Source organism: Haliaeetus albicilla, chromosome 4 (genome assembly GCF_947461875.1).
Source record: "Haliaeetus albicilla chromosome 4, bHalAlb1.1, whole genome shotgun sequence".
Classification (NCBI taxonomy): Eukaryota; Metazoa; Chordata; class Aves; order Accipitriformes; family Accipitridae; genus Haliaeetus; species Haliaeetus albicilla.
The window spans coordinates 5841049-5858711 of NC_091486.1; the positions used below are offsets into that span (position 1 = coordinate 5841049).

The window sequence follows — 17663 nt, forward strand, 5'->3', positions numbered from 1 at the left end:
TGTTTAATTTATCTCAATAAGAGATTTCATAATATTCTATAGCTTGATGAATTCATTTATTTAACCTGTCAGTGTTAATAACTCTGATTAGGAGGAAAAAGTTATAAAGCACCGTAGGAGCAAACAGATCTCTAACAGCAGTTTTGACTTTGAATTTTCTGTCCAGCGAGTACATCACTCTCCTCTCCTCTATAATTAACTCTTTTTGGCTGGAGCAAGGAAAAGACGTTTCTACATGCTCAGTTCCTTTCTGTCTCTCTCCTCCGTACCCGCTCTCAGTTCAACTCCCCAGTGCTTCTGGTTCGGTTCTTTCAAACAGGAGTGGCCGAGGACTTCCATAAAGATTTGACAAACTGACCTGGTTCCTGAGCTGTGTATCTGCCACTAGACCCACGTGTCTCGATGTTCACCCACCACGCAGAAATCAGAATGGAGTTGCGTGCATACAAACAACAGCAGGGAGCCTGGAAATGCAGGAACTCTATCCAGCTAAAATCTCATTTCTTTTTTTTTTTTCCTCAGGTCTGAGGTATAGGAAAAGGCCATTACACAGCAGGTGATGGCTTAAAGTGTTTGAAGTATAATATATGGAGAGATACCGGCTTGGATTCTGTCTCTGGTCAGTTCAGCAAACATTTTGAGGTCTATTTGTAGAAGAGATATGTTAAAACTTTCATACAGCTCTTGGTGCTGCCTTTTTTTCAGGGATGGAAAGGAGATAGGAGAATGCCGGTTACTCTTACGTATTTTTACTGTATTGTTGAAGTCGTCCCATCCCATCATATAGAGACGTCCCGCCGTCCCATCACTTCATAGCGAGTGATGTTTAATGGAAATGAAGCTGAGGAGAATGATTTATCAAAGGTCAACTTTTATTTGTTCAACAGCCTGTATTTTAAAACCAGGCTTCTACGATAATTATCGCCTCATAGCTCTATCTTAAAGCAAGCTACATTTTTAGGCAGCAATTTGACAAACGATTACTTACAGGTAATTGCATTTTTAGTCATATTTCTGATTGCATACTCTGTATTGACACTTTATGTCCTGTAAACAAGGAGGCCACTGACTTTTATTATAAATATTATTTAAATATTTTAATAAGTTTTGGTGCATATGTGATCTGCAGTAGAGAAAGCAAGATCAATTAATTCTTCAAAGACTCTCATAAATGTTAATGTTTAAAATGGGCAGCAAATTGCACCGTATCATTAAAGGAAATTATTCAAGAAGACTAGTGAGGACTGTTGTTAAATAAGTATGGAATAAGACCGGAAAGGAACAAATCAGAAATAAACCATCAGATGGTTGAAACCAGGATTTTAGTAGTGGTGTTTTGGGGAGGAGGCACGAAAGGGCAGCACGCCAATTAACAGATAACGTTGGAGGGGAAAGCACGACCGCTTGTAACCTTGCAGACCTCGAGACTTCTGCAGAAGATGCAAGAAGTCAAGATGAAAGAAGACTATTCTGTAAAGATAGCGCCGTATCCCGAGAATATGGGGACAGCATGTTCACTTGCAAATATGTGTTTCTTTATACCATGTGACAGTCCTGGCATGAGGGAAATGTCACTGATTTAAGCAGGAGTTCCTCACAACTTGGAATTCCCTGGTTTTCCTTCACACATTTTCTCACTTGGCTCTAGCATCTACATATTTTCATATTCGAAATGTAAAAGGTTGCTCAAATAAAATCATAATTAATGCGTAAGAGCCATATAGGTGGCTCTGGTGGTTTACAGAAGGACGTGAAGCAATCTCATCTGTAAATGCGGTGGAATAATGTTTCAGTGTGACATTCAGCACGACTTCATTTCGGTTTAGAAAAGCAGCCGATTTCCAAGACCATGGACACTGCCAGGTTTTTTTAACCTTAATTCAGATCTGCTCGTTTCTGTATTAGCAAAGGTTTTCTACGCTGGGATCTATAATTCTGCGCACTTATGGCTGTATAAATACTAATTGACTGTAGGGGAATTACATAGGCTTTATAGACAGTAGATGAATGCAGAATTTGATCCAATTGGATTTTTCCCCTCAGCTGTAAATTATTCGCAGTAATAAAGCGCCCAGTAACCCTGTGTGAGCGTTGCCAGGCCCCGACCTCAGAGGGTTCCCTGGGGCCGGGACTGGGCTTTTCAGTTCTCGGGCAACCATATCACAGGGTCCTTCCCCCGTTTCAACAGGAATAATGAAATATTTCGTATTTCTCCTAGGTCGTGTGTTCTGTCCTTCGGCACCGCCTGGTCTTTCTGCCCCTGGAAGTCTCTTGGCTGTACCGCTTCACCGAAAAGGTATTTAGGTTCTGCGTTGGGGAATATAAACACGAAGTTGAAAGGACCGAGGCTTTACCCTTGAAATGTAAAGGGCTCAGCAGTCAATTTTAGCACCTTGCTGTCTTCGGAGAAAACTAATATCTGAGGATGATGTCAATGCTTTATCACCTTTCATCTCTTAAAGGGCCTGGTTTTAAAAAAACAGTATGCGAAAACACGATAAGCAAACTGCGTTCGTGTTCTCATTTCAGGGTAATACGCTTACGCAAAAAGTTGCGATTTGGCCGCGCAGAGCGGGGAACGCACACGGAACGTAGAAGTACTCCAAGAAGCATCACTCGACTTGACTGCAGCCGAGTTTGCCAGAGCTGCTTTGGCTCTCAGCTTTTTGTTTGCAGGCAGAAGCAGCGTGCAGCCTTCTCTTGGCACCTTCGTCCCATAAGGCATGAGGATTTGGGGTTTGGGCTTTTTTTTTTTTTTTTAATTTTTTTTTCCCTTTTTTTGCTGACTCACCCACCGCGCCGCCCAAGCCTTCCTGAGGTTTGTCTTTGTGAATTTAAAAAGGAAAAAAAGCCTCGAATCTTAAAAAAAAACCCAACAAAACAACCCAACCCAAAACCCACAAGCAAAGCGGGACGCCTAAGGACGAGCAGCTCTTCCCTCCTTCCCCCCGCGCTATTTGCGCGCCCGGGGGCGCGGAGCGCTTCGAGGCTCGGCGGGGGGGGGGGGGAGGAAATTTGGGGAGGGGGCGTGTCGTGCCGGGGCAGGGCGTGTCGGGGCGGGGCCGGGGGCGGGGTGGGGGGCGGAGCGCGGCGCTGCCGGCCGCCGGCGCCCCGCGCTGCCCGCTCGCTGCGTGAGGCGAGCCCAGCCGCGCTCCGCGTTGAAAAAGTGTCGGCGCGGCGGCTCCCGCCGAGGCTCCGCGCTCACGGCGGCGCCGCCGCTCCTCAGCGCCGGCCGGCCCGGCTCGCTCTTTCCTCCTTCCAGCCTTCCAGCCAACCTTCCGCCCCATCGTTCCGCGGCTCGGTCGCCGCGATGTCCGCGCTCCTCCTGGCCCTGGCGACGCTCTGGGGATTACCGCCCGTCGCCGAGGCGCTGGCAGCGGGAGCCGGCGGAGGTAAGGCGCGGAACGCGGGGAGAGCTTAGAGACGGGCTTCGGTCCCTTTACCCGCCGACCGCTCAACTTTCCGCCGGTACCGGCTTCTCCTCGGGAAGTTTGGCGTGTTGGTGGTTTTTTTTTTTTTAAATTTTTTTTTTTTTTTTGGCGGAGCCTTGCGCGCCTCGCCTGCCCCCCCCCGCCCCCCCCCCCCTTTCCGCGCTCCCCGCAAACTTGAGTGCCGGGAGCGCCGCGTTGGGCTGCGGCTTTCGGCGGAACGGGAGGCGGCTGAGGCGAGCCCGACACCCGGCGGCGAGTAAATGGGGACGGGGAGGGATGTGTGTGTCCCCCCCTCCTCCCCTAAGCCGGGCTCGAACGGCCCCGGCTCTGACTTACCGCCTCGCTAGGAGAAAGCACGGCGGGGGTTACCTGCGGGGGTCCAGTCCCCCCCGTGTGTGTGTGTGTGTCCCGGGGCAGTGGAAATACCCGCCGCTGGCGAGGGTCCTGTGGAGCGGCACCGGCCGGGGGACGGTGGGGGGGTTCCCCCGGGGCGAAGCCCGATGTGCCGCAGGAAGGAGCGAACGCTCCGGGCGAGCGGTTCAAAAGTTCCTTCCCTTCGTTTTCCCAAGTTGCCCAACCCGCCCGCTTAAATCTCTGGAGTTGTATTTAGGCAGCGGGAGCTCGGGGGGAGCCGGTGAGGGAGAAGGAGCTCGGAGCCGAGGTGTGGAAAATCTCAGAAGTTGCAATTCTTTTTTTTTTTTTTTTTTTTTTTCTTCTTCTCTTTGATCAGAGACTTCTTCTGAGGGGAGCGGTCCTCCTGCCGGAGTTAGTCTCAGGGTTTCTGGTCGCGTTTGTACCCTTGCCAGTCCCTCTCTTATTTTCCTGGGAGGTGTTGGAACTGAGTATTTTTCCGAGTAGGGACTAAGTCCCCCTTCTGTTGTGCTCAGGTGCAGGAACGGCAGCGTGCTGCTCTGACTCAGGTTTTCTTACCGCTGTAGAGTGCCCTGCTAATCAGAAAAATAGTCTGTCGGCTCGTTTAGCTCTTCCGCTTCCAAACTGCGTGGTCTCCTGAATTGAGACTGCTCTGAATGGGGTTGGACCCAGTCTGCGAGGATTTAGCTAGATTTCGGTAGAAATACAACTCTGTAAAGCATTGAATTCGCACCGTTAGACATACGGCTCCTCTCCGTCACGTACACAGTACCTACTGAATTGTTTACTAACTGCTTACAACTCCTTTGGGTGAGTGTGGTTGCCTCTGGATGTAGTCAGTCTGGGCTACAGATTTCTGCTTCAGTCAAACTACCAAACCTCTCCGGTCTATTTCCCACCTAGCTATCCAAATTACATAGGTGATTCATGCTGTAAAAATGAGAAATAACTACCTAGCAAAGAGAAAAAGTATTGCTGCAGCATCACAAACTTGCATGTTTAAAACACTGCATCGTAAGGTACAAGGATATTGCAAAGAAATGAGGGTAGCGTTCAATATGATGGTACCTGAACAGCCAGATAGGAAAGGTTCTTAGAAAATCTTTCAGTTTTATGATGGGTACATATGCTTTTTCTTTGATACATGAAGATTTGTGGTCGTGATAGTGCTTGTTTGATGGAAAATATTTCAAGAACTTTCCATGGTATTCACAAAATGGTCAGATTACATTTCAGCAGCTGTAGCTTCTATCTGCTCCTATGAATAAAAAAAAAATCAAACTTTCAAACATTTTGTAGAATTGTTCTGGAAACTGATTTGTCACTCTGTCTTCCTTGGTGGAGATAAGCAGGTGCCGATTATTCATGAATATTAATTTCTGGTGTTTGAATTTTGCTTCGTTTTCCCTTTGTTTTGTTTTCATAGTTACCTTGCTCTGATTTAGTGTTTCACAAAAAAAAAAGAAGTGCTGTCAGCTTACATCAAAATCAATCCCATCTTAAAAGGCAACATCCTTGTAAATTATACCAGCCCCAAAAGTGGGATAAATCAAATTTACTTAGAATCAACTAACTCATCATATCATAATGTCATGTCTTATCAAAACTGAGTGGAGTACAAATTAGGACTTAAAAGGCATTTTGTTTAAAAAATGTCAAGTGGTCTCAACCTAAAAGGGATTCAGGATGAGGCATCCAGAAAGGGAATTACATTTGCACATCAGATAAACTTTATGATACACTGCAAAAATTATTGACCATAGCAAGCTGATTTTCCTTTACAGGAGGAAATTCTGAGTCACTGGAGCATGCTAAGCTTAATGTATGTGGAAGGCACTGAAATTTGGAATGCACTGAGGCTCACCATTGGTAATAAGAGAATTGGGAAAATGTCATGGATTGTGTTAATAGCAGTGTTGTGGTAGTCATGGTAATATAAAATATTAGTGAGGTGCTGTAGGGAGAGGGAACACCTTCTGTTAGACCAGTGGATGACATCAGGAGAAAAAAAAAAAAAAAAGAGGTGTGGGAGGAACCCCACCAAAATTTGAGTCACCTAAACCTTTTCTCTGCGTTTGAAATACAGCTAAATTCTTCCAGTCTTATCAGGTCTGTCCTCAGTCAGGTTACATCTCCTCTAATTTTATATGAAAATTGGGAAGAGAAAATGATGTGGAGATGGGGAGCTGGAAATGAGCTGGAGAAAGGAATCCAGCCAGGAGGGAGATAGGCTAAGGGAGAAGTCCTGCAGTTGAGGTTGTGCCGTTTAAGCCGTGGAGAGGTACGATTTGCTTTTCTTACACTTCAGTCGGCCTCTTCCTTGAGGAAGCGCACGGACCCAGATGCCCTTGCAGTTATCCTGGGAAGGCGTTGCAACTGTTGCAAAGAACGACTTTCGGGAGCCTGAGAAAAGCCTTGCTGACAGCTCACGAAGCCGAGAAGACGGCGTTTGTTACCTGCTCTCCCCAAAGACTTGCAGGGGAACTTCCCGGGTCCCATCTCCACCTCCCGAGCGCTCGAGCTGGAGGTGCTCTGCAGCGCCGGTGGGTGTATTTCCATCCCACGGCTCTCTCCAGCCTTGGAGCTTCTCCTTGGCTTCACGCCTAGGCTTCTGCACCCCTTTTTTTTGTCTTATGTGTTTGGTTTTTGTGGCTCTGCTGCTGTGGAGCGGCATTACGTGAATCCACTGTACAAATTGGCGTGATTACCTAGAGGTTATCCACATTACATAGCTGCCCCAGATAACTGGAGCTTGATTTGGATAATCTGGGGTGGTGTCAGTGAAATGTGTATCCACAGTAGTATTAGTGAGTGCCTTGCTCATTATTAACTGACTGACCGTCTGTGGTGAAGCTGCTGATTTGCTTGTGTACGGTTTCGGTGGCAGATCGCTTGCTACCGCCTCTTTCACATGCGGTTTTAGTGTTTCGGATCTGTCGTTCGGGTGCTGGTGTGATGGAGCAGCTCGTCAGCAAAGTCTTGCAAGAGGTCCTCCTGTAAAGGTAGACTTCATACTGAATGGGAAAATGTTGTCAGATAACTTAAAGCTCAAGCTCCCTGAGTGATGGCGTATCACACGCTCGTTTTTTTTTCTTCTTTTTTTTTAATTTGTATGCTCCTTTGAAGAAGGAAAGACAAATTTTCATGAATGTTACTCCTCTTTGGAGTCACAAATGCTTCCAGAACTTCTGTCTTTCTTCCACTTAGCAGGGAATTTATTGTTTTCACAGTGTCCTTTGACTGTATTTAAGTGAAGGCTGGAAACAAATTACTTTGAAATGGAATTTTCAGGTTTAAGGTTCAGCTGATGTGAGTTTGGATTACTCACCCCTGTAGCAGAAACACAAACCAGGTGAAATAAATCTGTCTCCTTGTGATGACTGCTGATGGCCTTCATTCCCTGGTAAGGTGTCACAGCAGGCAACAGTGGCTACATCAGGAGGCTTTACAACTATCTTGTTATTAGTAGCTTAATGTTTGAAACCAGGTGTACCAAGCACTGCTGTACTTCACCAGCCTGAGCTCCAGCTTGGCCATCTGTTGGAAAGTATTCTCAAAAAAAGGAAAAAAAAAAAGCTGTTTCTGTGCCGTACTACAGAGGTGTATGTTCTCATATGTATGTTATGTCTTGAACCTAGATAATAAGTATTAGTATCTTACATGCAAAAGAGATGCTTCCAAGGTCACAGTGACATTGCCATTTATTTATCCCAAGGAACAATATTATTTAAGAACTTGCCTATCATTGGAGAGGCAAAATTACAGAGGAGGGATGAAAATGTATTGAGGAATTTAGGACAGTAGTTAGAAGGATGGGTGATAACAGGTAATTAAAGACAGAAATTGTGGGAGATGTCCACAAGTGCAATTTCAGTGACTGGTTTTATAGGCAATCAGTGATGTATACATCTCCTCAGTTGAGTATGTGATTGCATGTGCAAAACCCCGATGCTTCTGGAGGCCGAGCAAACTGGGTGTGTGGTTTTCTGTGAACTGGCAAGCACGTTCGTTCTTACCCGGATTGTTATTTTAAGTCCGGTCATTTTGGAGAGCTTTAGTGTGATAAAAAGAAAAGTGGTAGAAAGGTACAAACTATTTAAGGGGATAAAATGCATTGTAAAATTCAAAGCCCGGTGTTTGATGTGAAAAGACTATATGTAAACTTGTTTTGTAGCAAACCTTTTACTAATTTATGATGGAGTTTCTGCTGATACTCCTGCAGGTTGAGGTAGCTGTCCTCCAAAGACTTGGATAAAAGCTCTTACAGCACAGAGCGGTTCTTTTGCAGTGTTATGTGACTGCTGCTCTGTAAATTTGAGCAGATGTCATACCTTTAAGGTTCATATGGACCCCAGTCTTCTTCTATTTAAAGTGGCAAAACTCACATTGACTTCAATCTGCAGCTTGGAAGCGTGTGTTCCTCTAGCGCCTTGTTACAGGTCCTTTTATCTGTCGTTTGCACTTGAAGAAAATAGGTTTCTCTTTATGGTATGGACTGTAAAGGATGTATGTAATTTTAATTTGTGAATTTAGACTTATGGCTATCTGTAGAAATGCTAGTAATTTAGATCGCAGAATGTTGTTTTTGTTACAGTAGCATACTTTGAATCCCAGCATGTTGTTGCTATTTCCTCGTTTTTACGTATTAATCTGTTCTTTAATAGCCTTGTTCCTTCGAATGCAATTAAAAAAATTTTGCTTAGAGAACTCATTTTAATTGCACTTACCCAAAACATTCTTAATGATGAACGGTGAAGCTGAAAATATCAGAACTTGGCTATTTTTATGCAAGTCATGCAGACTATATTGAGTCTGTATTTAGTGTGAGTTTGGGCTAAGTGTAGAAGTTGCAGAGCTAGCTCCTAAATTTGTAAGTGCAATTAGGATCTAATTGGATTTTTTTTAAATATAATTACTCAAATAATGACTGTGCACCTTCTGTCCAACCCACTAGTTTGTTTTTTAATTAAACAAGTGAATTTTTTTGCCCTTAAATTCTATCTATTGAAAAGATGAAAATATTTGTAAATGTAGCTGTCTTCCAGCTAGCTAGCCAGTTGCTGACCATAATGCAAAAAATTCCCAAGATGTATCAAAACTTCCTAGTGCTGTAAAGCAGGATCTTCCTTTTTGGGTAGCAGGTAAAGTGAAATAACCAGGAGTCATTCCTGTAAAATCACCACCCAACGCAGCCGTGCTCCCGCTGACGGGGTGCCTTCACTTTGTGCGTGCGAGGATGCTCCAGAGCCTCCGTGGGCTGGGGAAGAGCCGTTTCCCATGGGTGCCGGGCTGTGCACGAGCAGGATTGGACTTCGGTAATGGAATTCCAATAAAACTCAGTCAGTGCCTTTTAATTAGATTTAATGGGAACTGGGAAGGATCATTAGAGAGACAAACACATGCTTTTGCCAGTAATATGTTCACTATATTATTAATCTGATTTAATTTGTAAGATCCTCATAGCGGGAATAAGATCTTGCTATGTACCTGGAAAGTGTTATATGGGTCTGTTATATTTTGTTATTCTATATCTCATTGTTTCCCAAGCAGTATGTAAATACAGAATTGGAATTGGGCTCTGTGGGGTGTTTATGAACCCTACCAATCCGAGGATAGAGTTGGGTGCTAGAAAAGAAGGTTGTACGTTTCTTTAGCAACCACATTTTTATTGACCATTTTGTAATAAATTGCAACGGTGTATTAATAACAAAACACTGCAATATGTAGAGTGTACTACTAAGTAATAGGGCTTTTTAAAGATGATGTAATGCCAGCCTGGAAGTGAGGTACGCCTTCAGATTTTTATTTCTATTCAGTTGGAAATACAGTCTAATTCTCTGAGGTGGAAAAATAGAGATTACAGTATTACGAGTTCTAGATATGGTACGTTGAATCCAAAATGCACTCTCAACGCTCGCTGGATGTTCCTAAACACCTCACGTGCTGCTTCCCGCTGAGTGATGTGGCCTTCCAGAGGAGCCAAGCTGTTGAGACTCAGCTTTGTTTCTGGAACAAGAACGTACCCGTTTCCTTTTCTCGATAACATCAGTGTATTTCGGACTATCTATTGCCTGATTGTCAGTAGGATGTCCCTTGGTAACTTTTGTGCATGACACTATTGAATGGCTTATGCTTCAAGTGTAATAGGATAAGTGGTAGAAGATAAGTTAAGCTTTCAGAATAAGAAGAATATGTATAGTTCCTCAAGGTTTTCACTACCATAGAGCTCTTTTTTTAATAGCAGTTTATAAGCTTCGCTATTGTTTTTCCCTGAATGAGCAAAGAAAACTTGGAGAATGAAAAGGTGCAGTTTTGTTTTTTTAATGATATATTGGAGTGGGGATAGACCATGGGCAAGACAAATGCTGATGTAATGCTTTGCAAATGCAGTATTTTTCACGAAGAGGTGTTCTGTCAAGGAGATGCTGTTCTGTTAATGTGTACACACACTCCCACAAAAAGATACCCGTGCGACTTTCATATAATGCTTTATGATTTTAATTTATCTACCTGCAAACTAGCAAAAAAAAGTTCTCATCAGCAATTTTTCTGATTTTTTTTTTTGTCAAATAGTTTGGGCTGTTACTTATACTATTCTCAGAGGCTGTGATATGGTGGAGGGCACTTGGGTTTCCACCTCCCTTAACATGCAGGAAAGTATTTTTCCTCAAACCTAGTTCTTCAGAATAATTCTAAGGCACTGGAAGTCCCACAATGCTACCATTTCTGATACATCCTTGTTCAAATGTGCCTTTTTGGAGAAATGCTGTAGTGTTGTGTAGTCATAAAAATACAAGTTAAAAAAAGTTAGACTAATGCAAGAAGATCATGAAAAATCACAGTAATTTTCTAGATGATAGATAGGTTTCCCCAAAACACCTGCCTCTCTCTGCTTGCAAATACTGTGAAGATAAAAGAGGAGAGAGCAAAGTAAGATCATAGCTAGTTGGATGCTCTTTTGCATATGCAAACACACACTGATTTACCCAAAGTATATTGGTATTTGTGTAAAACTGTGTGCTTATGAAATGGAAGTATGTCATTTGCCAATGAGACTCTTCCTTCTCTGGAGAAGAATGGGTTTTATTTATGTTTTGCTGTGCTAACAAATAAATTACAGACCTGAATCTACGCCACCAAAGTCAATGGACTCTGTTTTGTCCTTGGTGGTTACAGGATCGGGCTGCATGTAAGTGTAAGGGAACTTTGGACCATTTTATTAAAATTTCACTGAAAAGTCTTAATTAGAGGACCTCTAATTAAATTATATTATCTATATTGTCCTATGGCTCTTATGCAAGACATAGATATTTCTTGAAATATTTTTATTCCCAAGAGTGATTTTAATTTTGTCTGGGTTCCTTAAACTGAACCCACTTTTATAGTTCCCACATATAATTTTAAAATGTATGGATCAAAGTCGTGGTTACTTTTCATTTCTCAGTTTGTAATAATCCTCTAGAAGATGAATTACTGCATAAACTATTTTAATAAATGATAAATTGATAATTTCTCATGTAAAAAAAATGATAGCAAGTTTTGCAAAGAGACTGCGTTTCCATGAGGTCAGAAAACTAGAGGAAATTCCAGATGGCTCAATGTGCTAAGATGTGTACGGTCTACTAGTTGGAGGTCATAAGTTTAGGTAAACCTGGTTCTGTGTCACACAGATGAAGCTGCTAGTTTTCTAGATGAAGCACTACACTTTTCATTTGAAAAATTTGTCTTGCTTTCAGAGGGTTTTGGTGATCTGGAAGGAATGTAGAAGGTGGTAACTTCTCATGCAGCACATTGGTTGCTATGAATCTTTGCAGGCTTATCCAGGGATGAGCACGTTTGACTTTCTTTTGAGACCTCTCTTAAAGTAGCTATTTTTCCAGCAGTATTTCATAAAGCATAACTAGGGATGGGTCAAACCTGTGTTGATACTCGTGTACAGCCTGGAGGGAAACTGGCCTGGTTTCCAAGTTCATCAGAAACCCTTGGTTTAAAATACGCTTATTTTGTGTAAGTGTATTGCAGTTGTTTTTTTGAGAGATGTTTGCAGGCAGTGGAGTTAAGGAGGGGAAGAAGGCTGCAAGACTGAATTAATTCCTCTTGGATCCCATGTTCTAAGCCAAGTGGTTTATTCTTCTATTCGGATTATGGAAAGACGGGTGAACAGTGAATGCTTTCTTCATAGTAGTGACTTATTGTAGTAGTCTTAGGCAAAACGTTTGAGGCTGCAATATTAAATCATATGCAAGGGAGATGAAGCAAGTCGAGACTACAAAAGTGTGAAAACTAAAGCCCTGCCCTGTGCCTACAGCTTGTCGCGTTGAATTGCTTTTACACCTTTGACAGAAACAAAGCAAGGCTGTGTTGGAGCAAGAAGGTATTTTGCAGGCAGTGTCTTGGGGGCTAATCTGTGCTGCAGCCGTTAATGGTATAGGGCTGCTATAAGCCACTTCTATGAGAATGTATTGCATGTATATACATGTGTATATAAAACCGTGCATATATAGGGAGCCGTGAAAAGTACTATTGCCAAGTACAGCAAAGCCTGAGTACCAGGGTTTTTTTGTGCAGACAAAATCTTATGCCCTGACCCAAGTGGCCCATTATCGCATTTCTTCAAATTGGAGCGAGCTATTCAGGTCAGCATGTATGTACAGACCCATCTGAATGAATTCCTGGGCTTGCACTTGCCGTGGTACGTTTCTTTCTCCGGTTTTCGAATGGCTGTGGCTTGAACAGAGTTGACAGTACACAATATTACCCATTTACTCTGTAGATTATACTCCTCTGGAGAATTGGTGTCAGCTAATCTGCCACTTCGGCATTTTCTCAGAGACCTGTGAACTGCATCTCCAGTAATATCGCGGGAGAGTGTCAGATCTAGGCTTCTGTAATTTTCTTATTTATTTCCCCCAGATTTCTAGGCATGTATGTCCAGGTCTCCAGCCTTTGTCACTTGCTTTGTCCTGTGAATAGTTTCCTTTCTGTCTAGAAATTCTGTCAATACCCAGTTTTGGTCACTCTTAGGGCAGTAAGAAGTTTGAAGTAGATGGTTATCAAGAGATGATGACAAAATTCTGAAATACTGCTCCAATACAAACTGTGAGGTTCAGTATTTAAAGTACATTCGAGCGTATAAAACCTGCTTGTATTTCTAATGCCATTACTACCTTTGCTGTAGAATATTCTTGGTACAATTCATACGTTCTGTGATAACAAATTGTTTCTTTTACTGAAAACAGCAGAACTCCCCTAACCAATTAGTGGTATTCAGTAATGAGTAAAACAGTACGAACCATGTTATGATATTATGTCAGTTAGAATTGTTAAATGCTTGTCAATGAAACTGCACTGATTTACATTAATTGGTGGCCTGGCTTCTCGCAATAGTATCACACTGCGTCAAAAGTGCCTTGCAAAAAGTTGTAATACAACTAAACTCAAAGTGATTACCTGTGATTTGCCATTCTGTTTTTGACTGGTGCTATGAAGATGCCCAGTGAAAAACCTAAAAATTCAGGAGAACTTAACATGTGGCTGTGACTCTTTGGAGTGTAACTAAAAGCATTTGCATGAAGTAAGCGTTAAAGAGCTAGTAGGTATGGCACAACTGGATTCTGCTTCTGTATCGCATTTGCTAATCCAGCAACTCAAAGTAATTTAAGTGCATTATAAAAGCCTGTTTATGTGTCTATGAAAAGCATGATGCAAATATGCAAATTTAAGAGACTGTCTTCTACAAGTTTATGTATCTTAATGAAAAATGTCAGAGCTTAATAGATCAACAGTCTGTTTAGCCCCACGGTAGCCAGTTTTAGCTAAAGATAGCACAGCATGTCCTTGGTGTGGTCCTAGGAGTAAATTAAGCACTGCAGAGCGCTTGCTCTTGAAGCCACCTAATGACTTTCTCTGATTTTTGGGGAGGAAATACCTGTCTGTTGAGGATGGTCATTTTGAAGTGGTCACCACTGCCTGATCGTGCATACAAACAAGTAATTTCCCCTTGCAGGTTTTAAAAATACTGCTTTATGTTTCATTCCATTTGCTATCCTGTTTTATGTTGAGTGGAAAAGTTGCACCACCGAAGTTGAAATCTTTGAATCTGTGTATTTCATGTGACACCTGAGAAGCATATGCTGGCCATGGGCTTCTTGTTCATGCCATGGGCAAGCGCGGAGTGGTAATTCTACTTGTTTGTTTCTGATTTCACATTGGCACCTTGAGTAGGATGATATTTTTTTTTTTTTCCCCTCCCCCATCCCCTCTATCACATTTACAAAATCTCATGCCTGGGAAAATCTCTTACAACTTCAGGTGACCCGGTGCTGCAGAGCTTATCAGAGAGTAACAGCTTTTGACAAAGCAGGTGCCTGTTGAATGCTGCTTTCATTTGGGATTGCAGCCTCAGGGAAACAAACAAACTAGAAGTGGATAATGGAAACAAAGAGAGGCGGGGAGGGTTACTGGTTAAATTACAGGATCATTTTATTTGGTAGGGAGCAAGAAAGGCCGTGTCCAGTGCAAAAAAAACCCTAACAGCTTCCCCAGTGCTTCTGACACCAAAAGAGCTTGTATTTCTGAGCAGGTGAAGAGATAAGCAGCAACATTTGGCATGTTCAAGTATTGTCTTTTATAAGCCGTGGGGAAATCAACCTCCCTTCTTTCTTTCCTGAAAACACAGGAACCTCCTTGAAGCATGCGCTTTTGGGAGTGAATGTATTAGTGAAGAATTCATGGATGATCCGGATCTAATTTTTATAGAAATGAATGGTAACATGCTGTGGGACTTCAGGTCTGCGTGGGTGTATTTTACATTCACCTGCCTTATTCTAGACTTAAAGAATTTTTTTTTTTTTGCTGCTGACAAATAACTGGAGGTTTAAAGTGGTTCATCTCAGTAGAAATTGCTGCCACCGTAAGGAGGAAAAAAAAAAGTCAGCAGTAGCGCAGTGATGTTTTAATAACACAAAGTAATCTCCCCATACTTCAGTAATAAAGTTGCATGGGCTACAGTTAGCTTTCTCGTTGGCATCTTTCTATTGACACCTTTCTGTCAAAAAGATGAAGTGAAGAGTAAAACCTAACTCTGTTTTCTCTTATGTTAAATGTATTCTGGAAAGCTTTTGTGAAATACAAAGCATATGGACTTTGCAGATAGTGTTTGCATTTGGGACTTGTGGGGAAATTTATGTGAACTTTGTGCTGTGGAATTGTTGCCCTTTAAAGCAATTGGTTATATTTAACACAAGCACATCCCTCAAAACCGTATTTTGCAGAGTACTCTGATCTTTACAGCTGTTTTGTTTTTAGGGGCGGGAGTGTATAATTATTGGTATAAACTGAGTTTTCAAAATTGGCCAGTTTGAATGCGTAGGTAGACCTACCACTTTTTCTGAGAAATCTGTTAAGTGTTTAAAACCAACAGAAAAAAACCAAAACCCTGGCAAACTGAGCCAGAGTACTTTGCAGTTGTGGGCTGAAACTGTCTAATAACATAGTCCAAAAGCTCATTAATATTGATCTTCTTGATTCTCTCAATAACCTGAATGTTGTTTCTAATTACAAGAGGAATAAAAAGCAGACTAATATGTTCTTAGATGTCAAAGTCTGATGGACCACAAAACATCCAAAAGGATATCCTTCAGAAGCAGCAAGTAGGAGGTATGCGTATGAATTTCATTAGCCCGTAACAATATGCGTACCCATACTTGGGGGAAAAATTACACTTAAAACATGTACTTTCTGCTAGACCAGTGGGGCTCATATACTTCCCAAGGTTAGACCTTCTGCCTCCCCTTTGCAGGTTTTTCTGCGGAAGCGGCTGGGGCAAGCTTTTGCAAAACTTAAATATAATGTTTAAAGGAGAGTAGCTGAACAGTTAGGACTAGGTACAGCATTGCAGGAAAATTGGAGCTGGGCTTCAGCTGTGCCCATGCTGGTGGTGGAGCAGGGTTGCTCCTTGTGGACCTGCTCATATATATTGGGTGAGGGTTGTATTTTTCAGGGCAGTGATAATAGTTATAGAGTGGGGAAGAAAGTCTCCTTTTTCCTTCCTTCTTTGCCGTCAGTAACTCTTTGATTGCCGGAGAATCTGATCTGAGAGCCAGAAATGCCTTCTGTGCTGATGGTGCTGAGCCCGGAGCGTGGGGTCAGGGACGCACCTCTGACCTGCCCGCCTGGGCCCTATCCTGGCTTTTTGACCGGAGGAGGGTGCTTGCTCCTCGGTCCTCTTTTTCTGCCAGGACCAGGCAACCGGCTTTGATTTCTGTTGGCTTTGAACCAAATAATAACTAAAACAGGGAGGGGAAGCCTGAAGAGACCTCGGGCACGGCAATCTTGCCCTCGGGGCTGAGGTTGCTCTTCTTTCCCTGCTCTTATTGGGTGGGTGATGCTAAAGCTTGAGATCACTCTTAAATTTCAGTGGCAGAGATTTGGAGACGACTGGCTAGCGATAGCCAGGGGAGGAGAAACTGTGTCCCAGAAAAGGCAAAGATACTGCTGAAGAAGGAAAACCCAAGGGATTTCCTTCCCTGAGCGCTTGCAGCTGGGCTGCCCTGTATGGAGGAACAAAAAGAAAGGCTCCATCAATCTCTCTCTTATTAAATTGGTATGGCTAATCTATTCTGCTAAAATGTGTTCATCATGCTGTTTAAAACAACCAGTTTAGAAATCTACTGACAATAAATGAAGATTTATTTGTTTTGGTGTCATTGGGGCACTAATACAGGTTTGGAATACTGACTGGAATTTGTGAAAGGGGGGGGGGGAAGTCCCGACACCATTTAATTAACTATCTGGCCAATATTTTTCCCTCTTTATTGAAAAATCTGTAAGTCACAACTGACTTGAAGCATACTCTTGTACAACTCTGCCAACAGCAAATAAACACGTGAAAATACAGAAAGCCTTGTACAGCTCCACGTATACCAGATAAAATCATACCTTGAACTGTGGAGATGGTTTGTTGTAACAAACCAGAATATAATCATTGCACTTTGTAATTAAAAGGAAGTGATTAGAAGAAAATTAGTATTTATTTTAATAAGCATAGCAGGAATATCTCTTGGAAAGCGCGTCTGTGTGGGGTAACTAAGAGATCAGAGCAAATGTGAGCAGTGCTTTCTTTTTAACTTAAAACATACTGGTAGCCCAATGTAAATAATGTATTTTATGCAAGTAACACTGCACAGGCATTTTTATTACTTGTTCTCTGTATTATATTGTTATACTAAGTGACACTGCAAGCTTTGATCAAAAGACGGGAGATGCAAGTCTTAAAATTTCTACAAGAGTTTAAATCAAGTTTGGGGATTAATGCCTTATAAGACTTAATGAAAAAAAATAAATACAGAGTGTATTGTCTTTTTGGAGAGCAGGTTTAAATAAACTTTCATATAATTTGTGCAAGCAACCTTGAGAGAGAGAGCGAGCAGTATGACTCCTGAGTCCTAACTCTCTCTCTGGGAAGCCCCAGAGGTTTAAACTGGAAATTTCTGTGCTTTGCTGGTGGTGGTGCCTCTCCTGACTCCTGTCCTGGGCTTAGGGCTTCCCTTGGGAGTGCTGCCGCGGCTCCCCAACCCTTATGGAGACTGTACCCACTGTTTGGGGAACCACTAGCATGAAAGAAAAAGTCTGGATTTGTCACTCAAGGTCAAAGCAGTGGCATCAAATGAATAGTTCAGGTTTTAGCTTAAAATGCTGCAGACGGCATTTTATGGCCACAGAATATGTAAAGCTCAGCTTTTCTCCAAGATCTACCAAAGGGGAAAAAAACTAAACCTGTCTGGTGACACATTAATGCCGTGTCAAGTGACTGTTTGGGGGAGATGAAGACCAAATTTGGAATGGTTTAAAAGACAACTA

The 17663-nt window shown here is 42.5% G+C and overlaps 1 protein-coding gene across 4 annotated transcripts in view; it reads left to right on the forward strand.

Annotated features, from left to right (window-relative positions):
• The first annotated feature begins 3087 nt into the window (after positions 1-3087).
• Positions 3088-17663, forward strand: part of LRP1B (LDL receptor related protein 1B) — a 753798-nt gene continuing 739222 nt past the window's right edge. For all 4 annotated transcript variants that reach the window (XM_069780765.1, XM_069780767.1, XM_069780768.1 and 1 more), the window contains exon 1: positions 3088-3392. In XM_069780765.1, the coding sequence (XP_069636866.1) occupies positions 3311-3392 (82 nt within the window). In that variant the 5' untranslated portion in view covers positions 3088-3310. The remainder of the gene's footprint in view (positions 3393-17663) is intronic.